At 41.8% G+C, this 23,975-nt stretch overlaps 2 protein-coding genes across 3 annotated transcripts; one reads left to right on the forward strand and one right to left on the reverse strand.

Moving 5' to 3' along the window:
• Nucleotides 1–1,406: 1,406 nt before the first annotated feature.
• Nucleotides 1,407–14,621, forward strand: LOC139794012 (galectin-8-like). Of its 2 annotated transcripts, XM_071739044.1 has the most exons (10): nucleotides 1,407–1,533; nucleotides 3,942–4,078; nucleotides 6,673–6,761; nucleotides 7,493–7,703; nucleotides 8,347–8,463; nucleotides 10,295–10,351; nucleotides 10,431–10,457; nucleotides 11,642–11,730; nucleotides 13,522–13,687; nucleotides 14,075–14,621. In XM_071739044.1, the coding sequence occupies exons 2-10, from the start codon at nucleotides 4,037–4,039 to the stop codon at nucleotides 14,222–14,224; spliced, it is 948 nt and encodes a 315-aa protein (XP_071595145.1). In that variant the 5' UTR covers nucleotides 1,407–1,533; nucleotides 3,942–4,036; the 3' UTR covers nucleotides 14,225–14,621. The 2 variants fall into 2 exon arrangements, with proteins under 2 accessions (XP_071595145.1, XP_071595147.1); XM_071739046.1 differs by lacking the exon at nucleotides 10,295–10,351.
• Nucleotides 14,622–15,626: 1,005 nt separating this feature from the next.
• Nucleotides 15,627–19,529, reverse strand: LOC139794010 (HEAT repeat-containing protein 1-like). The gene is made up of 7 exons (XM_071739041.1): nucleotides 19,284–19,529; nucleotides 18,924–19,028; nucleotides 18,664–18,832; nucleotides 17,594–17,748; nucleotides 17,069–17,227; nucleotides 16,248–16,356; nucleotides 15,627–15,820 (listed from the first exon to the last, which is right to left on the reverse strand). The coding sequence occupies exons 1-7, from the start codon at nucleotides 19,512–19,514 to the stop codon at nucleotides 15,732–15,734; spliced, it is 1,017 nt and encodes a 338-aa protein (XP_071595142.1). The 5' UTR covers nucleotides 19,515–19,529; the 3' UTR covers nucleotides 15,627–15,731.
• Between the last annotated feature and the right edge of the window lie 4,446 nt (nucleotides 19,530–23,975).

The raw sequence follows: 23,975 nt of genomic DNA on the forward strand, positions 1-23,975 counted from the left end.
AGGTATTATCTACTAAACTGAGCTACTGGCAAGAGTCCTGACTTTCCTATAGCCACGTGCACTGCTTCCTGCAAGGCAAAGAAAATGCTGTAATGCCTGTAATTGAATGGGATACAGTAATTTAATTTTGTGAGCCTTTCCCATTGCAGCCTTTAGTTTTGTGGACTTAATTATCCTATCAGTTTACTAGACTGAAATAGCCAAAACCACATTTAGCAAAGCATGCGAGGAACTGGAGGATAAAAGCACAGCCCTGGGGCCGTGGGTGTAAGACTGATGTGTGTGTACCCAAGATCTCCAGGTTTCACAAACTCCACAGTCCTGACATGACCCAGTGGGCTATTTTGGGTCTGGTCACAGGAGATGCATCTTGCTAGGAGCAGACAGGGTTGGGCTGTAACCAGAGAGCTACAGAGGAAGCACAAAGCACGGAGGAAGTGAAGAGCTCGCAGGGGAATCCTGCGGTACCATTAAGGGCTGAATTATCTTCGTGACCAAGTTGTTACTCGAGCTCTTGTAAATCCAAACCCAAAAGGCAGATGCTGAAGCCTTGGGCCAGGGGCCCATGGCCCGGCTTGGCCTCTCAGACAGGTGCCAGGCACGGCTTGGTGGGAAGGCCATGAAACAATGGAGCCCTTCTGCCCAGGTCACATCAGATGCGCCCTCCCGGGGTAGCAGAGCACTGCCCACCCCTCAGGAAGAAGCTGTCAGCTCTGGGCTGAGCCCAAGGATCAGGTATTGGTTGGCAGTCGACTTAATGTGAGTGTGCGCAGGTGGCCAAGAAGACAAATGGCATCCTGGCTTGTGTTAGGGAGACTGTGGCCAGTAGGAATAGCGAGGTGATCATCCCTCTGTACTTGGCTCTGTACCGTGTTGAGTACAGTACAGTGAGTACTGTGTTCGGTTCTGGGCACATGGCTGTAAGAGGGACACAGAAGTGCTGGAGCATCTCCAGAGAAGGGCAATGAAGCTCATGAAGGGCCTGGAGCACAAGTCCTGTGAGGAGTGGCTGAGGGAGCTGGGAGTGTTTGGTCTGGAGGACGTGAGAGGAGACCTCATTGCTCTCTTCAGCTACCTCAAGGGAGGTTGGAGCGAGGAGGGAAAAAGCCTCCTCCTTAGTCAACTGTGGTAGGACCAGAGGAAATGGATGGAAGCTGCACCACGGGAGGTTCAGGCTGGATGGTAGGAAGTATTTTTTCACTGAGAGTGTTGTAGACATTGGAATGACCCAGCACAGTAGTGGAGTCGCCATCCCCGGAGGCATTTAAAAGGCGTTTGGACATGGTCCTTAAGGACATGGTTTAGTAGCTTGATTATGGTGTTGGTCAAAGGTTGGATTGGATGATCTCGGAGATCACATCCGCTGAACTCCCACTCGGGCCGCCGCCCCAGCTCCTGAGGCAGCGCGCGGGGCACGTCGTGCGCGGTGACGTCGCGGGCGGGAGGAGGAGCCGGGCCGGGCGGGGCGATGGTGTCGGCGGGCGGGCTGGGACCCGGGGTCTGCGGGCTCTGGTAGCCACCTGGCGACCTTGGGTGAGTAAAGAGGGAGCGTGGCTTTAAGGGGCGAACCGGAGCGTAAAAGCAGCAGTAACTGTCTCCACAGCGAGTGTCTGCCCGGGGGGCCTGAGGTGGCCCCGGCTGAGGGGGGACTCTGTGGAGCTGAGGGTTGCTCGGAGGGCCTGAGGGGGCTGAGGTGGCTGCGGGAGCTGAGTTTTCCTGGTGAAGTGGGCAGCACTGGTGTTTTAATTGCGTGTGGGTATCCAGGAAATAATTTCACTTATTCTCTTGTTTGACTTAGTATAAAATTTAGCTTTGGTGTTAAAGTCTGATTTGAGTTACCCTCATGAAAGACATTTTCTGCATGTCACAGTAGGACAGTTTAAGAGGTGGTCGCTGACTTTTCTGCTTTTCCTGTTGTGGTGTGTTTTGGTTTGTTGTTTTTTTTTGTTTGTTTGTTTTGTGTGTGTGTGTTTCGCTTTTCTTTGTTTTGTTTTTTTAATTGAAGGGGTTTCCAGCTGCTTTGCAGTATGTGAGACAAGAGTAAAACATACATATCTTTTTCAGTTCTTAAAGTGTAGTCAGGATGTTCCAAATCTGGGTTCTTACACTGGTGTGCAGTAAGCCAGTCAACACACAGTGTCAAGATTATTTGCCTTTATTTCTAGTCTATATTTAACATCAGCCAGCACCCCTTTTGGCACACAGGATCACATATAGAAAATAGTGACAAAGGCAAAATCACAACAAATGATCTACCACTCCTATGTTCGTGCATCTAAGTACATGTCTAAAACATTTAGAGAGGTTAACAGATCAGCATGCTCATTATTCAGAAAGGGGTGTGATTTTTAGTATTAAAATTAGCTAAGGTAACTGAAAATTTATACCTTCATCCTATCAGCTGCCCTAAAGTTCTCACTCAGTCTTGCTTGGTTTTTTATCATGTTACAGGTCAGGACAATAGTTGACCACCAGATATTGTCTTGGGTATCCAGCTGTGGGACCTGAATTGCAATATTCTTTTATTATTGTGACCTTTTCAATAAACAAAGTCCCACCTGGTCTGGCAAAACTGGCAGTCAGTTCTGTTCCAGATTCCTCTTCCAGCAGGATCTAGCATGCCCAGAGAAGTCCAGTTAGGAGACTGCTGGGCACTGGGTTATAGATCTGGGTTTCTTTTTTTGGGGGTTTGCTATTGGACTTCTCAATGCTGAAGGCAGGATTACTGCTTGCTTCCATCTTGATTTTCTTTTAAAAGTGAAAGTAGTGGAATTTGTCTGCCTTTGCACTTTCCTCTTGTGAACTGATGATATCACACCCTTGAGAAGATCAGAGGGCAAAACAGTTATAAAGCATTAGCACCTGTTGTTGAATTGAATTTTAGGCACTGGTCTAAAGTAGGAAAACTAATACCTTCCTGGCCCACATTTCCCAGGAGATAAGCTAAATGTTGCAATTTGCGACTCTGTTGTTAGATCATTGCCGAAGATTTAACCCCAGGGTCCTCTGGGACAGGTCGCAGGCTTTGAGGTTTTGGTTTGGTTGTGGTTTGTGGGTTTTTTCGTTTGGTTTTTGGTTGGTTGGTTGGTTTTTTTTTTTTACAACTTGCTCGCTGTTGTCACACAGTAATGATCCGAGAACCCTTACCTTTGCCCTTTCCCTGCCTGCCTCTCAGCACACAGTTTGCATGCTGCCTTTACTTGTTTCTCCAGAATGTGCAAGAAATAATTGCCTAGCAGTTTCAATTAGGCCCTGAATTTTGGTCATTTTATTAGCAGATTTGCTGAAGAAATTTTAGTGTGGCTGGAAGTGCTCACAAGCTGTTGTTTCGTTTCTTACTAATGCTGTGCCCTGTAGTTATTCGTGGAGTTCAGGAATTGTACGTTTTGGAGGAAGAAATGTGAAACACCCTTTCCTTCCTTGATATGTCTTTGCCTGGTATCTCTTAACTTTATGTAAGATAAAACTGAAAAAAGCAAATTCAGCTCCTCGGGTTTGCCTGCCTTGGGAAGTCTGGAAACAGCACAAAAAGTGTTAAAGGAAAGAGAAGTGTTTGTTTGTTTGTCTTGGAAAAAAAAGCTTTTGTAGTGTGTAGCTCTCCCCTGTCTGCAGGCAAGGGTCAGCTGCAAATGGAGATGTTACTGAGTTACAAGTGTTCCCCTATACAATGATGATTTTTAGGTGGAATTCTCTCTCAGTGTACGGCATCTTGGGAAGCTACTAATGACATGGTACTACCCATTATGCACTGTCCCTTGTTAGACTGGCATCTTGTTTCTTTAAGCAAGCCTTCAATTTTTGTATTTCAAAACACCAGCAAATTTGGGGGAAAAATGTTTCCATCATTTCGTGTGCTGGCTTCAAGTTCTACCTTGGAGGGTTTCACTTCATGAAGTGTCACTTTGTTTCTTTCTAATTAAAAGCTTTGTTTTTTTTGAAAGGATCCATCCTGTGGTGCTGCTCAGCCAGTGAGTCCTATAAATACATTCCAGCAGGGATCACACGGAACTGACAAACTTGAACTGGAGGAGGGAAGATGATATCCTTGGATGGATCACAGAAAACCATCAGTAACCCGGTAACTCTCCAGTCATGTCAGCAGCTTCTCCCTTGGGAACTGGGAGAAGAAACTTGGCTGTTTTGTGTCAATAGTTACTACTTGCAGTGTTTTGCCCAGAGGGGGCTGTTACTGACAACTCTCTGCATCATTCAGTTGTTTGAGGGGACATCTCTGTCAGAGGGGACAGTAGGAGCTGATGGTGCTTAGATACTGTGCTGTAAGGAAGCAGACACTTCATGCACAGGACATCCAGCACAGGAAGGAAGTTCTGTTGGCCTTGGGGAGTAATCCTTTTTCATACAGAGCTTATGTGGATGGCTGGTGTTATTGCAGAATGTGCTGGAATGAAAGTGAAAGTATGATAAGCAGTGTTTTCACTCCTCTGTAAACATGGGCGATGCCCTTGTAAAATGTAGTTTGTTAGCTTCAGTCTGAATGATTACACTTGGAATTTTCTTTCAAGAACTGATATTTTCCAATAAATTCTGTTTTGCAGGGAAGACTTCAGCTAGCACAATTCAGCAATTGCACAGAGTGAATTAGGCAGAATGTTGTTTGCCTGGCTTAGAGTCTGGAGAGTTTCTCTGAAAAGCTGTAGTATTCTCATGATGAGGGACAGCAGCCTGACACTGGCATGTGGCTAAAGGAAGCTGTGTTTTTATATGGTATCTAAAAAAAAAAAATAAATAGTTTCTTTGAGCCTGCAGGAACTGGTATTGTTAACATTCTGGGCTAGAACTCTTTAAAAATATGGAAGTCTGTAGAGTATGTATGTGGAGTGTACAGCAGTGCAGACCTGCACAGGGCTTCCTGACCTATTGCAGCTTTGCACTGGTACAACCTCATCCTTAGTGAATGTCACTGCTCAGTCCCAGTACTGGTTCATTGCTTGCAAAGTGGTTAGAGTTAGGGATGATGGGGAAGAGCTTCAACCTTCTTCATAACCCAGCTGGGGGAGGAATAAAACCTGTGTGGAGATTAACTAGAAGGTGGAAGGACTGACCTGGAAAGGGAAAGGGGTAAAAGAAAAGGAAAGTTGGGGATTTTGGTTGGAGAGAAGGTGTGGAAGATTAGAAGGTGTTGAGGATAAAAAAATCTGTGTAATAGAGTAAAAGCTCAGCAAAACTGGGTGCCTGCAAGGTGACTGATTGAGTATGATGGGTGACAAGACCAGGCTGGAGAGTTCAAAGGGGTAAACGAGGGCTTAGGGGTTGAAACCCCAAGGTGGGGATAAGGGAGCATTTGGGATTAGAACGTGAAGGTAGAGTTGGGAAAGATTGTGCTGATGACTTCTGAACAGCCTCCAGAAAAGGCCATGAGCAACCTAATGTTGAACTGTCTTCATCCTCTGCCCTGCTGTGGTTGTCACCTGTCTGAATACCACAAGGTGAAGGTAGTAGGGATGGAGGAAGGAGGGCTATAAAGATTTCACTGTTTCAGTGAGTTGTTCCAGGAGACAGAACTGTTCAGACAGTTCCAGGAGCAGAACTGAAGAGCTTAATTACAGCTTTGAGTCTGGGACGTGTTCCTTCCTTCCTGTACTGTTCTGAATCATCCAGAATATCCTGTTTCTTCTTTATGCCCTTGACCCATGTGGCAAGAAAAGTTGTCACACCCCATGTGATGGGGCAGTGGTCTGCTACTCAGCAAGCTGGGTGGAAGCTGTGTTATCACAGTCCTTTCCTCCTCAGGACCATAACCTGGTCCTCTTGTTTTATGAAAACTGGCAAGTATTAGAAAAAACGTGATCTTTAAGACCTTGTAAAATCAGTTGACATTGACCAGTTGGCTTTAGAGGTGTTTTTGGAGGTCTGAAAGAGAGCTGGGATGCTTATAAGGTCATATGATGTGGCAAGCATTGCTCTTAATACACAGGGAAAAATCAGTAGAACTTTTTGAGATGTGTGGAATTTACAGGCACAATCTGTGATGACAAAACCTCATTAAGACTGTGGTGTTGCACCCAGGAAATGCTCTATTATGGCCTTGCAGATTCTGTGCCTGAGCTTCTGAAGAGCTGATGGGCCAACCTTCTTTCCTCTGAAATAAATACATCCTTTTGAACGTAAAGAAGTGCTTTTGCCACAGCTTCTCTTCCATGGGTAAATAACTTCAATGCATTAGAATGGTTCAGTCCCAGCATCCCTGTGCTCTGTCTGTGTGTTTATTATTTTTGGAGACTGAACCAGCAATTTCTTACTCTGCTGCATTGCTCAGAGCTACTGCCTCTCAGGGGCAGTGTACTAAAACTAAAATGACCAAGATAGGTGTTTTTTTCCTTATTTATTATTCTTCTTATTCTTTGAATAAAAATGAGCCTCTTGTGTACAGCTTGTATATTAATCAATCCAAGCAACTACCAGCAAGCAAAGGGATTGCAGCCTATTTATTTCATGTTTATCACCTAATATAATCTTTTGGTCTTCCTCTACTGCCAAGAAAAGTGCTTTTCTACTGTTTCTTTCAAAAGTTAATTGTGTTTCTTTTAATGTGCTAGACCACCACGTAACTATTAGAATATTAATTTTTAAACTATTCTGTATTTTTTTCTCAATCACAAAATATCATTTGACTCTTTTTTTATCTTTTTTCCCCCCCCTTCTTTCTTCTAGATCATTCCATATGTTGGGACAATACTTGGTGGTCTTGTTCCTGGAGAGCTGATTGTGATAAATGGTGCTGTTCCTGATGATGCAGACAGGTAGTGGCTGTGGTGTCACATTTTGCAGTGTGACCATGTGAACAAGAATGCAATGGAGAATATATTTCCAGAGGTCCTAATTATGATGGCATTCAAAGGTTGGGTCTGGATACTTGAGATAGCATCAGAGTGAGTACAGGCTGAAGTGGCTGATGAAAGCTTTGTGATGAGAAGTGGAGAATGAACTAATATTTTACTTTCTCCTCATGCCCTCTTCTCTCTTTTCACTTTGCCTACTTTGGTAACTTTTTTCTCTGCCACAGCATATGTCTGTGTGTATGAAGAGGTTCTCTGAAACAAACAAAATTGATAACTCAATGTGTGGTGTGAAGGGATTAACTTAAACTGGGATGAGGAAGTATGGACTTGTGTGTTTGCCCAGTATGGGGGTTCTGTTCCCTGACTTTGCCCAAGGTCTGTTTAGTTGTTACACTGAAGATGATGGCAGAAAAAGTGCCATTACACCATTACATGATATGAAGGATGACCACTAAATTAAAACTTAACTGTTTTAATTTGTTACAATAAATCATGGGAGAAGCTTTCACAAGTGTGTAGGTCACATCTGGGTTGGACAAATACAGGCTTGTTTTGTTGTTTTTTCCTTATCCAGCAATACTCATTGTGTCTGACTGGTCTGAGGCTCCACCAGAGACCACAAATACACTAAACTTATTGGTTATTTCTGGACAAACTGAGCTGAATGTGGTTTGCCTTATTTCTGTGATTAGGTTCCAGGTGGATTTACAGTGTGGCAGCAGCATAAAACCTCGAGCTGATGTGGCTTTTCATTTCAACCCCCGCTTCAAACGGTCTGGCTGCATTGTTTGCAACACCCTGGAGAGGGAAAAATGGGGCTGGGAGGAGATCACTTATGAGATGCCATTTCAAAAAGGGATGTCATTTGAGATTGTCATCATGGTTTTAAAGGATAAATTCCAGGTGAGCCTGGGTTGATTCTTTATCTGCAGCCAGTCATCAGGCCAAGAAGTGAGAGTATACTTACAATAAATACTTAGAATAAAGCCTTAGTTTCTCTGTTATCTAGGTATAGTCTAACTACAAGAAAGTTTCCAAGCTTTTCTTTAAAGAGATGCTAAAACAAAGCAAGCCTTTAATTCTGGATTTCCTCTAAGTTGGATGAGTAGGCAAGTAAATTCCTGCTGTGGCTGCTGGCTACTCTATCCTTCCCTTATATGCAAAGGATAAGATAAACTTTGGGATAAACCAGTTATGTGACTAGTGTTGTACAGTCTTCTTGGAGGAAATATCTGTGGTGAATTTGCTTGTTCTGTTAGACTGCACTAATAAATTTTATTAAACTGATAATACCACATTGGTAAATGATGAGGCGATAGAAACAAAAAATTCGTGAAATGCAAATTTTAGTGGACAAATCAATCTCCCTCATAGTGATGGAAATTGAGATTGAATCATGGATGAGCTGAACTTAGTTGCTCTGAAATTTCAAGGACACTCCCTGCTTCTGTAGCAAACCAGTGTAAGCCAGAATTATATGCATACAGTTTGATACTGGCTGGTGTAATACAATGTTTAATACAATTTTTGTTTCCTGTCTCTCCAGGTGTCTGTAAACAAGAAGCACTTGCTGCTCTACAACCACAGAGTTAGCCTTGAAAGAATAGATACTCTTGGAATATATGGCAAAGTGCACATCAAAAGTATAGATTTTGTTTCTAAAGTAAGTTATACAGACAGCTGACTTGTTGGATCCCTTTTCTCTGTCTTGCTTAGCTACAGAATAGGATTTGTGGTGAAAAGGAAATAAAGAAAAGCAGCTGCACTGTGTCAGTAACAAGTTTTCACATACCCCCCCCCTGCATTTCAACATGAGTCTCGTGGGAGGATCTCTCTTCCTGTTTTAGTCTTGAGCTTAGGGGCAAAAGTGTGACAAAGTTTACAGCTTCCAAAGTTAACAGAACAGATGGTATATGAGCTGATTGGATACTGGAGCTAGGAAAGGATTGGACTTTTCAAGTATTGCAGGAGCTCTGCAATGAACTCTTAGTGTTCAGTGCTTCTAAGTGACAAGTTCAGCTACAGCTGTAACTTGGTGCTTGGCTTCCAGATGTCAGGTTCAGACACAGCTGGAACTGCTTGTGCATATAAACCTGTTTTTCCTGCTAAAATGGCTAAACTGTTGAATTAAGTGATAAGTACAAGTGTAAGTTTATTTCTGGGAGGTGAGATGTCCTTTTTTGAAGACTTTGTGCTTGACTTGCACTTGAACAAAACTGTGCTGTCATAGGTAGAGTATCTGGAAATACTTAATCCATTACACTCTTAGACCTAACTGCAGTGAATTTAAAGTGAGGGCAGTGCTGTGCTTCCCCTCAGTTGCCAGCTCTCCTAGAGAATTAAATCAGCAGGGAGAAGCTGAAAGTTGTTCCCTGTGCAAAAGGGAGAGATGCTTCTGCTCTGGAAGGGGGAGACTTTTCAAACAGAAACAGAAGGTGTTGAGTTCCAGGGAGATGCAGCAGGTGAATGCTTTTTCTTCACTGCCACTCACTAAAGGCAGCCTATGTACTCCTGTGTAATATTTGGGTCTCTTCTGTCCCATCCTCACTACATTGTGGACAAAATGTGAGCCTTTTGCTGCCAAATTTCAGGTCTGACTCAGCAAACTAATAACTGTGTTGATAGAAGGTGGAGATTTTGGCCTAAAATAGGGCCTAAACATAAAGGTATGTATAATCAGTGATCCTTTGCAAAACCTATGTACAGACTTTTATGGGCCCCACCACTCGACCTTGGGCATGTTGCCAAAATAATGTTACTTCAAAGCTGTGGGATTCCTGATCTTAGAGGACTGATTCCATGAAGAGCTTGGGGGCAAGCAGGTGCTGCTGTAGATTAATTTCTGTCCCAAGCATATGACAAATCAGAGTTTAATCTGTGGTTGCTCATGTTATATCCTTTGGGGAACAAAGAAATGGAGAAGAGCAACTGTTTCCTTTCTGTCTTTGCTTCTAATACAGTCTTCTGAGGAAGAACATGGAGGATTGTATGGGAATAAATAAACTGAAGACACAGTCTGACCAGGGCTAGGATCTGTATCTATTTGTGGCTGTGTTGCTCATCTGTCCTTCCTAGGGGAAAGGACTGGGATGCAGGGGACTGCTTAGAATCCCAAGCCCCCCTGCATGGACTTGCCCTGCTGGTATCCCTACCCCAGTGAAGAAAGTGCAGTGGGTACCCTCAGATACTAAGGGGTTAACAGTGCTCTGACCATGAAATAAAGATTCAAACTAAAATGAAATCTCTAGAAATCTTGATTTGGCTTCAGCAATTTATCTTAAGGACTTTCCCTAGGTTTGTAGAGTTTTGGCAATCTTTTCCTCTACCATAGCCCCAGATTTCCATGTTTGCCATAGCCCTACATTTCCATGCTTAACTCCAAAGAGAACCCTCTGTTCTCCAAAGCAGTACAGACCTTTATATGGTTCTGAACCAGTTTTATGTTAACGTTCTGTGGTGTTAGCAATGACATCTAAATATCTCTCTCTCTGCAGTCCTTGCAAGGCTCTCAGCCATCATCTCTAGGAGTAACAAAGATAAACACACAAAATGTACGTATGTTTGTAGAAGGTGGAATGAATCTCCCTGGTGTCTGATAAGCTTGTTAATGCTGTTTGTTTTCTCTTGTAGGGGGAAGTGCCAGATGGTTCACAATTTGTAAGTGTCTCGTGTAGACTTGATGTAAATGTGAAGAGTTAAAAAAAAAAAAAAAAAAAAGTAAAACCATCTCAATTATTAATGAAAAAATATGGAACAAGGGAATTGAGGATGCACTGGGAGATGACCATCAGTGAGGTTTTGTAGAGAGTAATCCTCTTTGCTGCTGTTAGTAGAAATGAAGCTATTTGTTAAACATTTAGGAAGCCCAGAAGATAAACACAGCTTCCACAGCCACAAACAGAGAAATAAAACGTGAGCTGCCTGAGGTTTTAACAGACCATATCACATTTAAAACTTTCTTTCAAGTAAGCATGCTTAGTTTTCTGTGCCTGAGGAAATACTGGCAAAAACCAAAGTATTCTGAAGTTGTAGTACACCAAATGTCCCTATGGTAAGGGTTCCATATCTTGGAACCTGTCTGGCTACCTCTTTATCTTGTGGACACATCCACACCTGTGCACACTTCAGGTGGCTGTGTGCAAGCATCACACCGTAGAGTTGGAACTTGCACCCAATTAGCAAGGAACAGAGACAGAGTGAGTGCTCATCTTTTTGCAGAAAGCTGTACCAGGTGGACTGTATCTGGACTGGAGTAAGGATCATGTTTAAACTGAAAAGAGATTGAGAGCCAGGAATATATACAAACAAAATTGTGGAGAAAGGGAAGTTGCAGTGAGTGCCATTGTCACTTGACAGTCTGCCTTCCTCAGTCTTTTTTCAAAACCAAATAACATGCAATATTGTCATTTGCAAGTAGTGGACATAAATATCAAATACTTCTCCATTCAATCCTTTTCCCTGATATAAATAACTTCTCACACAATGAATAAAAAAGCAGCAAATTAGCACAGGGGTTTTCGTGTTGTTTTTTCTTTTTTTTCTCTATTTCACCTCCTTCCACCATTAGTGGAGGTAGAAGTAGTTGTAAATAATTTTAAATTTTAAATTTAAGTTTTTTTTGAACCTAAGGTGGTAGTCAAAAACAAAAACCCAACATATTGATATGTTTAACTTAATGTAACTTTTCCACTATAGTTTGAGTACCCCAGAACATGATGGTAGGAATAACTTTAGCTATAAATGCAAACTAGCAATTGTAGGCCAGATCTCTTCCTGCCATAGTAAATCTTGGCTTGTATATTGAAAACCAGTCACATTTTTTACTTTTGGTGAACTTCCAGGGAGTTCCTTACGTTGGGAGACTTGATACTGCACTTTGTCCAGGATGCACAGTTGCCATTAAAGGAGAAGTGAATAAAAGACCAAAGAGGTAAGCATTACTGAATATTTTTGCTATTTACCTGGGCCACTCTTGAGATTAAGTAGTGTTTTCCATGGCCTTACTTGTAACTTTGCATCTGGGATCATATGAAACTACTTCCCTCAGGAACCAGGATGCTGCTTTAGAGAGGACTTAAAGGAGGAGCTGCACTGTGCAAAGTGAAGGTAGAACCTGAGTGTCTAGCCTATTAAATCTGCTTCATTCACAAGACTGTGTATCTGTTCAGGGTTACCAGTGTGAGAGGCTTATGAGCACACATATCATACAGAGACAGTTTTTATTCTAAAAAGATCCCAGAGTAAGGAGCTGGAAGAAGTAAATGGAAAGTGGAGTGAATTGGATCTGAGTTGCAGGTTTGCTCAAATGCTGTGTGTTACAACCTTTCTCTGAATACTTCTTGGGCATCTTTTGTAGGGATTGTATAAGAATAGAAGTGCCTACAACTGAGTGATGAAAGCTGGTAGGGGAGAATGAGCTGTCATTTTGATACCAAATGAGGAAAAACTGATTGAAAAGATGCCTTTTTCCCAACATGATTTAAAGGGGAAGGGGAAGGGCAGCACAACGTGGTCAGAGTAGAGCTGAGAAAGTATTTGTGCTTCATCATGCCCTTTGCTTGAAGGGTGGTTTTGACTCTGCAGAAACATGACTAAAAATGAAGCAATTAGTGCAAAGGATGAGAATCAGGGGTTTTATGTTGTGTGTGTGCATTGCACTCTTGCTTCCTCAAGCACATACCTTCCATGCAGCTGAGTAGCACTCAGTTTATATTAATGCTGGAAGTTGAGATACCACATCCACAAGGTTTGAATGGACTTGAAATTGAACAGGGTAATTAATACTTCGCATTTGTTTACTCCCTTTTGCCTTGAAAAGCTTAATAGCACATTTCAAGTGCTGAATGTACTGCTTATAAGTGTGAAGAAACTCTTGGGTTTCTTTGGGCATTGCAGGTTGTCTCATCTTGGTGGTTGTGCTTTTGAAGGTATAGGTATTTATAGAGTTTGTAAGTTACTTTACTTAAGGTCTCAGTTCACACTTGTAGATGTTCCTTTTCCTCAGTGAGAAAGAGGACTTCACAGCTTGGAAGTGTGGCCATTGCTGCTATTTCCTATAAATATTGTAAATCTAGGCTTCTCAAAGGGAAATAACCTGACAGCTGGAGCTAATTTCAGGAGAATATTCCTTCTGCAAATGCAGTGGGGTCTTTGCCACAGTTTGAAGCATTCATTTGAATGTGGGTGACTCTTCCCTCTGGTCACTCTTCTCCAGAGCACCTCTTTGGGTACCTGGTGTTGAGGTACCTACATGTCTGAGATAGCAGAGAAATCACTCAGCCTGGGCAGAGCTGCACTGCCCACAAAGCAACACTTTGTATGCACAGTGTCCCACCTGCCTTAAATGTATTGAGAACTTTAGAGTCTAACCAGGTAAAACAAAACCTTCCTCTCTCCATTGCCCAAGTAAAGAGGAGATGGTGGACCAAATAGCACTCTATGTTTGTGTGAGAACATTGCAGGAGAGCAGCACTTGGCTCACCTGCCTCCAAACCTCTTTGCTGAGACATGGACAGGAAGCTGTGAGAGGTGCAGCAGATCAGGCAGGGTCATTTGCTGCCTCCAGTGCTGTCAACTTCCTGCTGGGTTCTTCAGGTGAATCATGGCCCTGGCTCTGGAACAGTTCTGAGTATTGGCAAAGGGCTTGGTTTACCAAACACGGGCTACTGCAGCATGTCAATAAACCCTTGGGATAGTAAAACTTTGAAAAAATATTTTCCAGCTTTGCGATAAACCTGAAAACAAGTGACTCAAAGGACATTGTGTTACATCTGAATCCCCGAGTGAAAAATAAACTCTTTGTAAGGAACTCCTACCTTAATGACAGCTGGGGAGAAGAAGAGAAGGAACTTGCTGACTTCCCTTTCAGTCCAGGGATGTACTTTGAGGTAAGATTGACCAAAACATAGCATCAAACTGGTGATTGTGTCCAAAGGATTAGCAGTGGTGCTTAAATGTTATGTTACTAATGGAGATTTAAATAAAACTCCCATGCCTGCATTTCAGTGTCTTAAGAATATTTACAATTATATGGGACCATAAGGAGCAGAGATTTTACTTGGTTTTAATGGCAATTCTCTTTTAAAATAGTTGCAAGAATTGAGACTGAGTTGGACTTGGTGATGATTACATGAATTTTGATGATGTTTCACTTTTAAAAGTACTTCCCATTAAATATTTTTTGTAACAGTAGCAGGGCTTGCCCCAGTCTAAGCTGGATTACAAGGTTGCTTTCATCAGCTAACAACATGACTGTTTCTCTTCTTGCTTTTCAGCTGATCATTTTCTGTGAAGCCCACCAGTTCAAAGTTGCTGTTAATGGTGTTCACATTCTGGAGTACAAGCACCGTTTTAAACAATTTGAAAAGATCAGCATAGTGGAAATCACAGGAGATGTTCAAGTGTTAGATGTCAGGAGCTGGTAGTTTTCAATCAGTACTAAAATAATTAAACCTTTTCTAGTAACAGTGTCTCCTTGTCAAGTACACACAGGCACGAAGTTGTGCTGAGCCTGCATTTATCTATCTCAGCTTCTCTGCCTGAGTTAGGTGAGTACCTGAACTACTAATCCTCTAGTTGACAGTAACCTGGCAAGCTGGCCCAGTGTTTGCTCAGATAAATCTCCTGTACTACTGAACCTAGCAATATAAAAATGCTGCATCAAACTGTGATACATGTAAATACTTGAGGAATGCTCCTATTTAGTAGCTGTTAGGAGAATGATGCGAAGGAAAGGATATGATGTACCCTAAAAGATTCTAAGGTAAATTGCCAGATTTCATGTATAAAAAGTATAAATAAAAATATTTCTGTAGCTAAGTAGCGATGATCCCTTCTTGGTCTACATTTTGTGTTTCACATATTAACTTATTCCTATCTCCAAGGTGGCAGAGTGATCCTGACTGAGGAGTTAGCAGTGCCCAGACCACTTAACCCAAGTAGCCCCAGGCCTGTCTGTGCTGGTGGCCTTCAGGACAATGTTGTGCTCTACCTACTCCTTGGTTGCTGGACAGACTGAGCTGGCTGCTTATTACAGAGGAGATGGTAGGCAGCTCCCACTCAGTAATGGCAATTGCAAAACTTTTGTGTCCTTGTTTTTATCTAAGAGTTCAATGTGAACATTCTTTTTGCTTCACAGCAGACATTAGTTGTTTTCTTTTTCAAGAAGTTCTGTAAGAGCAAGTATGACTACAACCTTTCCACTGATGAGAGCTGCATGGCAGATCTAAAAGGACAGTTTCCAGCACCTGATGGGATATAAAATTATATTTATATTGTTAGTTCTAAACAGTTGCATTTTGAACTATGCTTTAGAGTCAGTCTTTCTTATTAGCAGTGTAATGAACAAGCACCTCCTGGTGCAAAATGAGTGGTAAATTTTTTTGGTGAATTCATTAACAGAGTAAGCAATATATTCTTGATCTTCAGGTGATTTCAAAGCTAACCAGTGCAGCAGTTTTTACAGTCTAAACAACAGCTTTAGCTCCTACATGAATTCTAGTTTCTTGTAACTTCATTTTCAGTATCTTCAGTGGGTTTACTTTTTCCCTCCCTAAAAATGACAGAAAAGCAGATTCTCAGGATTGTAGTGCATTGGTTCAGTGAGTACCATGCTTTCACTGAAGCAGAACAGCCCCTCCACAGAGACAGTAACTGCACACCCCAAGCACAGGGGAATTCAGTGAGTCTCAGATGTTGTGCTCTTTATGCCCAGCTATCAGAATTTGCTTACAGCTTGTTCCACAGCTTTGCCACTGTTAAAAAGAGAGCAGTTAAGGAAAATTCACATGAAAAGTCCCTAACCCATCCAGAAACGATAAAGCCAGATTCTTACAACATTTTATTATAAAGTTAGGATCTTAGCTCTGATAAAAATTAGTATGAATGACAGTTTGCCCATAACCTGTATGTTTGAAAAGAAAGGGGTTGAACTTAGAAGTAGCTTTGGAGTGGTTCTCCCAAAATGACTTCCAGTTGTTGAATTGTCTTCTGACACTGCTGTTCAACTTCTTCACATTCATCTAGAAAAAGAAAGAAAGCAGGAATTAACTAGAATAGTGATTACTGCCCTAGGAAGACTTTGTCACTCATGGAGGCCAGAACTGTTCTTCAGCCACCAGGTATGAAATAATTTTTCAAACATATTTGACTGAGGACTTAAGTATTTCTACTGTAACACTGATCTAAAACAGGCAACTGGGGAGCTGTGCACAGGTTATAAGACTGAAGAAACAACCATAATGTAACTGAATTTTAGGAGTGTGTTGGATACTATCCATTTCAGTTTGCATCCTGCACAGTTTTAGCTACCATATACCAATTCATAAGATTTATAGCAATTAGAACAATCATCCTGTCTGAATCTTTGAAATAAGTGGCCCTTATTCTTTTTTTTTTTTTGCCATAGGCCAGTTGTCTGCCTTCACCAGTGCCAATTATGAACATTACCTTCCATGAGCTCAGCTAAGAATGGAATAGATTCTGGTAGCAGGATCAGGTAGTTCTCTTTCAGTTTTTGTGCAACTTCTACCAAAGCAAGCAGAGCAGCAAATCGGACCTAAAACAGAACAATAAGCTTTGTAAGGAAACAGTATAGTTCCCTCTTTTCTCTCCCCACTCCCCTTCTTTCCATGTAAATTTGTAAAATTTAGCTTTCCCTAAAAAAAGCTTTCCCTACTGAAGGGAACTAATATTAAACTTTTTTTTTTAAATCTCACCCATTGGGTTAAGATAATGTCAAAGGAAAAATAGGATGCAAGAAGCAGGTATGTTGCAGGAGGTTATTTGATGTTAAGCATTCAACTTCCTGTTACTCTGTTCTACTGTATCAGACTTGGCACAGTGAAAAACCAAGGGGTCTCCCTGTATATTTAAAAAAATCTGTAAAATAAGTCTTGACAAAACTTGACAAAAATTATATACAAATTTATTATATAAACATTCTTCCAGTTCCCCCTCTGAAGTGGCCCTTCTTCAGACACAAACAGTTTAGCTCTTGCTCCATGAGATACCAATCTTTAAAAACCCCAAGCCCCACAGTATTGAAGACATTAACACATGGAATGCTGACTGCTAACAGTAAGAGCAGAAGCCATGTTGTAAACATAACATATCTCTCCAACTTGGGAGTAACATAGTACAATATCAATACTTCAATTTAGGCAAGTATTTTAGCAAAGGCTTGACTAATCCAATTCTGGGTTTTGGGGCACTGCTTCCATTTTCTAATGCCACAAAGAAAACCAGTTCAAACTGTAGTAACTCCCAACCTTAGAGGAAGTGTGCCTCATTTTCAGCAGGATGTGGTAGTTCAATGGTTTCCAAAGAGAATCATCTGCAATTGCCACACAAAACTGAGCTATGCAGGGTATTAAGTGTGTTGTCACTCTTTCCTGGAACTTTTCATCTCCTCCAAGCATATTTTCCAGCTGTGGAAATAAAAGGCTTGTCAAATAGATCCAGGTGCAGATAAACCCAGCCAAAAGTACTTCTAGCTTCAGCAGTCAGGTACTCAAGGAGTCAAAAGAGACTTAGTGGAAATGCACTGTGCTGCAGGAGCTCAACAGCATACATCAACCTTACAGAATAAAGACTTACAGAATGAGGATTAAAAAAATTAATAATTCAGAGCCTTAGACAAGGCAGTTAATATTTGCTATAGTTCTGTGACAATTAAATTAATTCCTCCTTTTTTGTTAAAGGAGGGGACTGAAGCCTGATGGTTAAAAAAAAAAATAAGATGAGAGGAAAAAATATCAGCTATCAATTGTTTTTTTGTGGGTGTTTGTCAGTACCTGATCTACCAGAGGCATCATCAAGGTTTCTGCTCTTTCCTTACTGAGGAACTTCTGGGTGTCAAACAGGAAGAGCTTGTGCAGACAGTCCACAGTGAACTGCAAGAGTAGACAGCTCTTTTCTATGTTCTTCTCAGAGTCAAAGAAAGCTTCATCTACATATCAAACAAGGTGAAGGGGAAAAAAAAAATAAATCATTAAATCCCCCCCCACAACCTTCCCCACAAGATAAAAACATTATGAATATAGAATCAGAGAAGAGCTAGGGTTGGAAGAGACCTTAAAGATCATTCCAATCCCTTGCCTGGGTAGGGACACCTTCCACTAGATCAGGTTACTCAAGGCCCCATCCAAACTGGCCTTGAACACTTCAAGGGAGGGGGCAGCCAGAAGGGTTAGAGGATGTACTGCATAGCAGTTATGTACTCATCACTCAGAACAATAGAGAGGATGCAATATGTTATATGGCTTATAGCTAATGCCCTAGCAGGTCTGACACTGCCACTCAGGCAGCTGGGGGTAATAGAGAACAGCCACAGGCTACAGGCAAAGTGATTGGCCAGACTTGTGGAGAATTTCTTAAAGGTCACTACAAACAGGGTGGGCAAATAGTTTCCCATACAAACAAAGTAAGTATTTTTGCCAAGAAAGCAGAGAAGTCTGAACATACCAGGTAGTATAAAAGAGCAGTCAATTAGAGAATCCCTGCCCCCAAACAACCAAACCCAAAAAATTCCAAACACAACAAACTAAAAAAACCCCAAACCCTAAACAGAGTAAGTCACTCTCTTTCCACACAGTTTCATTCATGGAACTCACTGGGACTGACACTGCAAATTTTCATGTGGTCTCAACTTTACCCTGGCAGCCCAGAGCCCACAGATGAAAAATGTCCTTTGGTTCCATCAGAATAAGAAAGATGCCTTATTCACAACACAAAGGAGAGACATGAGAGGGATGTGCTGTGAAGTAAATCCTGTAAGACTCAACTTTCAGCACTTATAATTAACTTCTTTCATCAATTAGTGTTAGCCTGCCCATACCTCTCTGCAGTTAGTAACTGAACTTACCAGTTTTAGAAATGTTGACCTGGTCCAGGGTCTCAGCAAATGGCTTCACCAAATGACCAGCAAAGAGGGTGAAGAGACCCTTGAGCTTGTCTGCAATGCAGTCTGCTATTCGGTGGAATGTCAGCAGTCTGTCTTTGAGGGCAGACTCTGTTTTGGACCAATCAAAGAGCTGAAAGTGAAAGAAAGATTAGCTCTTTCCTGTCTCTGTGCACTGGAAAACAAATATGCTGATGCAGATGAGTTGTATTTAAACTTCTTACCTTAAAGAAGAGGGGTCTGAAAGAAGCTTCAGAAAGTTTCATAACCATGCTTATTAGACAATCAATTATGTAAGACTCTGTCTTGCCAACTTCCTCTAAATCATCCTAGAAAAATAAGAAAACATAATTCCAAATTTGAAATGTAAAAATCTGAGCTTTCACAAGAGATTTTCACTCTGTTTCAGACTAAACACCTAACCATAATGCTCTCTACCCCAAGAACAACTGTAAAACAGAATATGTGATATCCAGAATTTCAGAGGACATCAATAATGGAAATTACTAATATATTTTAAAACAATTGATGGGATTAGCACATAGAGGTTGAACTGCTGCTGTTCATCCCCCTAAAACAGCCACCTCAGCACGTTCTGTTCGGAAGTCCAGGGCTTTCATGAATAATGCTGTCAGCTCAGACTGATGGGAGATCAGGTGCTCCTTCTCCATACCAGTGATGTGCTCCTTCAAAATGCTCATAAGGGGACGCAGGCAATTCTGCCAAAACAAAAGCAAAGCATTGCAAAGGCAGCTGTGATATTGACAGTAAATGAGAAATGTAACATGAGAATTGGAGCTTTTCACTTTACACATTTACTCATTAAAATACTGTCAATAAAATAAACAAACATTTTTCTGTACTTTTGGGAGGCTTAAGTTAGTAGGATTCCTGAAAAGTGTTTGGTCTCTCCTAGCCAATACTGAAGATACAGAGTTAAGTGTGAGACAAGGGCAAAGGCCAGATGAAAATCAGGAATCAACCTGTGTTCCTAGCAGATAAATGAAGACCTTTAGGAATGGGATGATCTCTCAAGAATCCATCATCTAACCTGCTCAGGTCCATTTTTCCCAGATCTAACTTTCCTGAACAACCATTGTGATACCCAAAAAGCAGAGGTAATATGAAGACTTTGCTAGGTTTGGCTGGAATGGAGTTAATTTTCTTTGTAGCATCTGATACAGTTCTGTGTCTTGTTGGGAAATTGTCTGGAAGAAAACAGACATGTGAACAATCCTGACTATTTAGCTTTAGCTAGAGTAAACTAAGGGCCTTGAGACCCAGTTGCAAGGTTACTGAAAGATGAGCTATGGGAAAAAGATAAGGGAGCTGGCAGTAGAAAAGAAGAATAACAGGATAATGAGGTAGCCAGCAGAAGTTCTGTGAGAACAGAATTTGTGTCCAAGATATAGCCACCTGCAAGATATCGTTATATAAACAAAGGCTCTATATAAAGCGAGTGTCCACTGTTAATAAACGACTTCACTTTAACCATATTGGTGACTGCGTGTCGTCCTTTAAGCCTCCGCGGATTTTTTTCCTACATTTGGCGCCCGAACAGGGACCCTCTCGCTGTTGCTTCCAGGAGCGATGAAGACAGCTGGAATGAGAGGGCAGCGAGAAAGCCGACCGAAGGAACGGTGCGGCAGGAGCGGAGAAGCCAGTCGAAAGGAGACTGCTGCCCCGGCGGTCTGTGTAGCTGGTGCCCGGCTACGGAACGAAAGAGGTACCTTGGAACTGAAGAATCTTGCCAAGAAAAAGGTGAGCGGCTGGGGAGGAGATGGGGTCTACACTCTCTAAAGAAGAAGAGGCAGTAGTTAAGCTCCTCCAATGTATTCTCTCTAAGAGAGGTTTATCACACGAAGGCAGGACCTTGCGTGAATTACTGAAATGGGCACGGGATAGAGACTTGATCCCCTCGATGGGTACCGTTTTTGAGTTACCTACTTGGGAAGCCATAGGTACTGCTCTATGGGATAAAATTAACGATGGAGATAAGGAGGCACGACGCTTAGCCACACTCTGGAAATTGATTAGAGAAACCTTAAAAGAAACGAAAAGTGAAAGAGTAGCAGCCTCAGTGTTTGCTGCCTTAACACCTGATCTACCAATACCGATGAATGCTCAAAATATGGACTTGACCTCTAAACAGTTATTTGAGACACCTAAAATACCCCTACCAGCACCTGAAGGGACTATACTGATTCAAGCTCAGCCACCTGTGCCATTTCACCCTGGGGGGTCAGATGAAAAGCAAAAATGGGACTGAGAAGCAAAACGAAAAGCGACCGAAAACACCACCAGAATCGTCGGAGGACCCAGAGGGAGAGAAGCCGGAGAACACAGGCGAGGAACCTTGGAATGCAGACCCCCCCCCTCCTGCCCGCCTGCCACGGCTCCCGAACACTCTGCCACCGCTGCCTTCCTCTCCACCTCTGATGCCTGATTTATCTTCTTGACCACAGTTGCCATCAATTAATCCTCTGCTTCACCTGTCAACACCATCAGTGCCTGCTATAGAGCAACAACCAAGGAAAGAACTGGGACTCGGAGACAAGCAACTCAGGGAACTGCTGAAGAAACTGAAAGAACTGGAGACCGAGGATGAGTATACCCCTGAAAAAACCCTAGTTTTTTGCTCCGGAGAATACCCTAAACAACCCAGGGGCACTAATCCATTTTTATCCCCTGATCCGTTCCCTATCCCTGCTCCTACTTCCCTTAACCTTTTAACACCCACTGCTCCACCTCTTCTAGATCCAACATGGGGAGGGGAGGGTGGTGGAGGGGATAGTGGGGGGAGGGGGGGGGGAAGGTGAAATCAACAATTGCAATTTCTTCATAAATGGCAAATGCTGTGTGAAAATGCAGCTGTGATTCCTAGACAGAACACCGATGCATTATACGGAGTGCAAGCACAAATGTTACTTGGTGCTTGTCCTTTTGTATGTGCAGATTTGCAGGCGTGGTTTCAAACTGAAGTGTTACAACTTTCACAAGAATTGGCGTATAAAGCTTTGCAAACTGTGCATGATCCTGCACAAGCAACCCTCTCTTTAAAAATATTAAACGAGGGAGCAGAGCCATATCCAAAATTTGTGGATCACTTATATTCAGTGGTAATATCACATCCCGATTTGACAGGAGATGAAAACAATATTTTTTTTATATGTCAGCATATGACAATGCTAATGAAAAAAACTAAACGTGCATTAGGACTACTCCCAAAAGGTGCAACAGCAGCCCAATTGTTAGAAGCTTCTGAGCAAATGCTAGAAGCAGATAAAGCTGCTTAAGGACCATCATTGCAATATGGTTCTCAATATTGATTTATATTGTGGTGCATGGTCTACTGGTGTTTCATACAGAGATAAAAACCAAAAAAAAAACCAAAAAAAAAAACCAAAAAAAAAACCCCACCAAAACCAAAACAACAACAACAAAAAAAACTTGGTAATTACACTTGAGTTTTGGTTTGGGAGATTGTACCACTTCATTTTGTTTCAGGCTGACTCTACCAGATTTTAGTAGCAATAGCATTTCATTTTGGAATCTTCTAGTGGTTGTTGTTAATTTTTCTCATATATTGGTGAGGAGTAAGAAAAAAAACAAACAAACAAACAAAAAAACCCAAAAAACCAAAACAAACAAACAAAAAAAAACCACAGTTATGAGAACGAGTATGCCTTTTTGGAGGCCGAGAGTTGCTGTTCGGAGAGTGAGAGCTGCTCCTGGTACAGAGAGCACCCCCACTCCTGCCTCCGCAGCCGCTTCTCGCCCCCCCGCACACAAGGGCACAACTCAGATATGGCTGGTGAGCATTGCCAGTGTTTCTGCTACAGCTGCAGCTGCTGTCTCTGCCCCCACTGACACTGCTGCTGCTCAAAAAATGAGCCCTGCTGCAGACACCACAGAAAGAAAAAAAAAAAAAAAAAAAAAAAAAAAGGGAAAATAGGGGGGAAGGAAGAGTGTGCCTTTGCTGTTTAAAGGCTTGGAATTCTGTCTCTAAACAATTTTATTAGGCCTTTTTGGGCCTCAATTTGGCAACCATGAAGGAAACCAGGACTCCACTGTGCCGTGACCCGGGAGGGGTCTGGGGACGCTTTTGGGGCCCCCCGACCAATTTTTGTCGGATAAGCCTCCTCTACCCTCTTGGTTCTATGCACCAGTGGACACCAGACCTTCCTCATAATAAAAAGGTATTTAAGTCCTTCCATTGCAGTGTTAAATGTGCTTTTCATATTGTATTGATAATAGGTTCTTGTTAATGTTGTAATTCATGTGATCGTTTATATGTTGATTATGGGATCCCTTGTCTATGTGTTGATTGTTGATTGTGCTATTCTGTTGCACTGCTAAGTAGATGAACTTAACTTCTGGTATTTTAACACAGATGCTAAAAGATGTTGATAGTGTCAGACATGCAGTTTTACAATATCGTGCTGCCACTGACTTTTTATTATTAGCTTTTAGGTTATGTTTGTGAAGACTTTGATGGAGTGTATTTGCATGAATTTACCTGATCATTCAGAGTCAATTCACAACCAAAAACAATTGATTAAGATAACATGAAAAATTAACTGTTGCATATATTGGGTTAAATGAATGGTTAAATCACTTAAGGATATGGGGATAGCTTAGAGATTTAATTAGACAAGGTTTATCAATTATATTTGTTATTATTGGTTTTGATGCTTTCGTATTATTAGTATGTTGTTTATGGCAATGTATTATTAGCATGTTATTTCACGTGATGAAGTAAGTCAGGATTGCTCAAAAACAAAAAGGGGGATATGTTGGGAAATTGTCTGGAAGAAAACAGACATGTGAACAATCCTGACTATTTAGCTTTAGCTAGAGTAAAGTAAGGGCCTTGAGACCCAGTTGCAAGGTTACTGAAAGATGAGCTATGGGAAAAAGATAAGGGAGCTGGCAGTAGAAAAGAAGAATAACAGGATAATGAGGTAGCCAGCAGAAGTTCTGTGAGAACAGAATTTGTGTCCAAGATATAGCCACCTGCAAGATATCGTTATATAAACAAAGGCTCTATATAAAGCGAGTGTCCACTGTTAATAAACGACTTCACTTTAACCATATTGGTGACTGCCTGTCGTCCTTTAAGCCTCCGCGGATTTTTTTCCTACAGTGTCTCAGATTTGTGACCAAAACAGCACTGCTAGAGCACCAGTTTTTCAGCTGTTGCTTTCCAGTTTTTCAGACTTGCTTTTTTCTCACTCAGCAGGCTTGTGGGGGGCACAAGTTTGGGAGAGGATATA

This window comes from Heliangelus exortis, chromosome 3, assembly GCF_036169615.1.
Source record: "Heliangelus exortis chromosome 3, bHelExo1.hap1, whole genome shotgun sequence".
In the NCBI taxonomy this organism is placed as follows: Eukaryota; Metazoa; Chordata; class Aves; order Apodiformes; family Trochilidae; genus Heliangelus; species Heliangelus exortis.

Excerpts from the sequence above, each read along its gene's own strand:
- LOC139794012 (XM_071739044.1), top strand. The coding sequence starts at position 4,037 with ATGATATCCTTGGATGGATCACAGAAAACCATCAGTAACCCG. Across the intron at positions 7,704-8,346 it reads TTTTAAAGGATAAATTCCAG|GTGTCTGTAAACAAGAAGCA; the intron begins GTGAGCCTGGGT and ends CTGTCTCTCCAG. Across the intron at positions 8,464-10,294 it reads GTATAGATTTTGTTTCTAAA|TCCTTGCAAGGCTCTCAGCC; the intron begins GTAAGTTATACA and ends CTCTCTCTGCAG.
- LOC139794010 (XM_071739041.1), bottom strand. The coding sequence starts at position 19,514 with ATGTGTAAAGTGAAAAGCTCCAATTCTCATGTTACATTTCTCATTTAC. Across the intron at positions 17,749-18,663 it reads GGTCAACATTTCTAAAACTG|ATGAAGCTTTCTTTGACTCT; the intron begins GTAAGTTCAGTT and ends TTTGATATGTAG. Across the intron at positions 16,357-17,068 it reads TGAGGCACACTTCCTCTAAG|GTCCGATTTGCTGCTCTGCT; the intron begins GTTGGGAGTTAC and ends GTTCTGTTTTAG.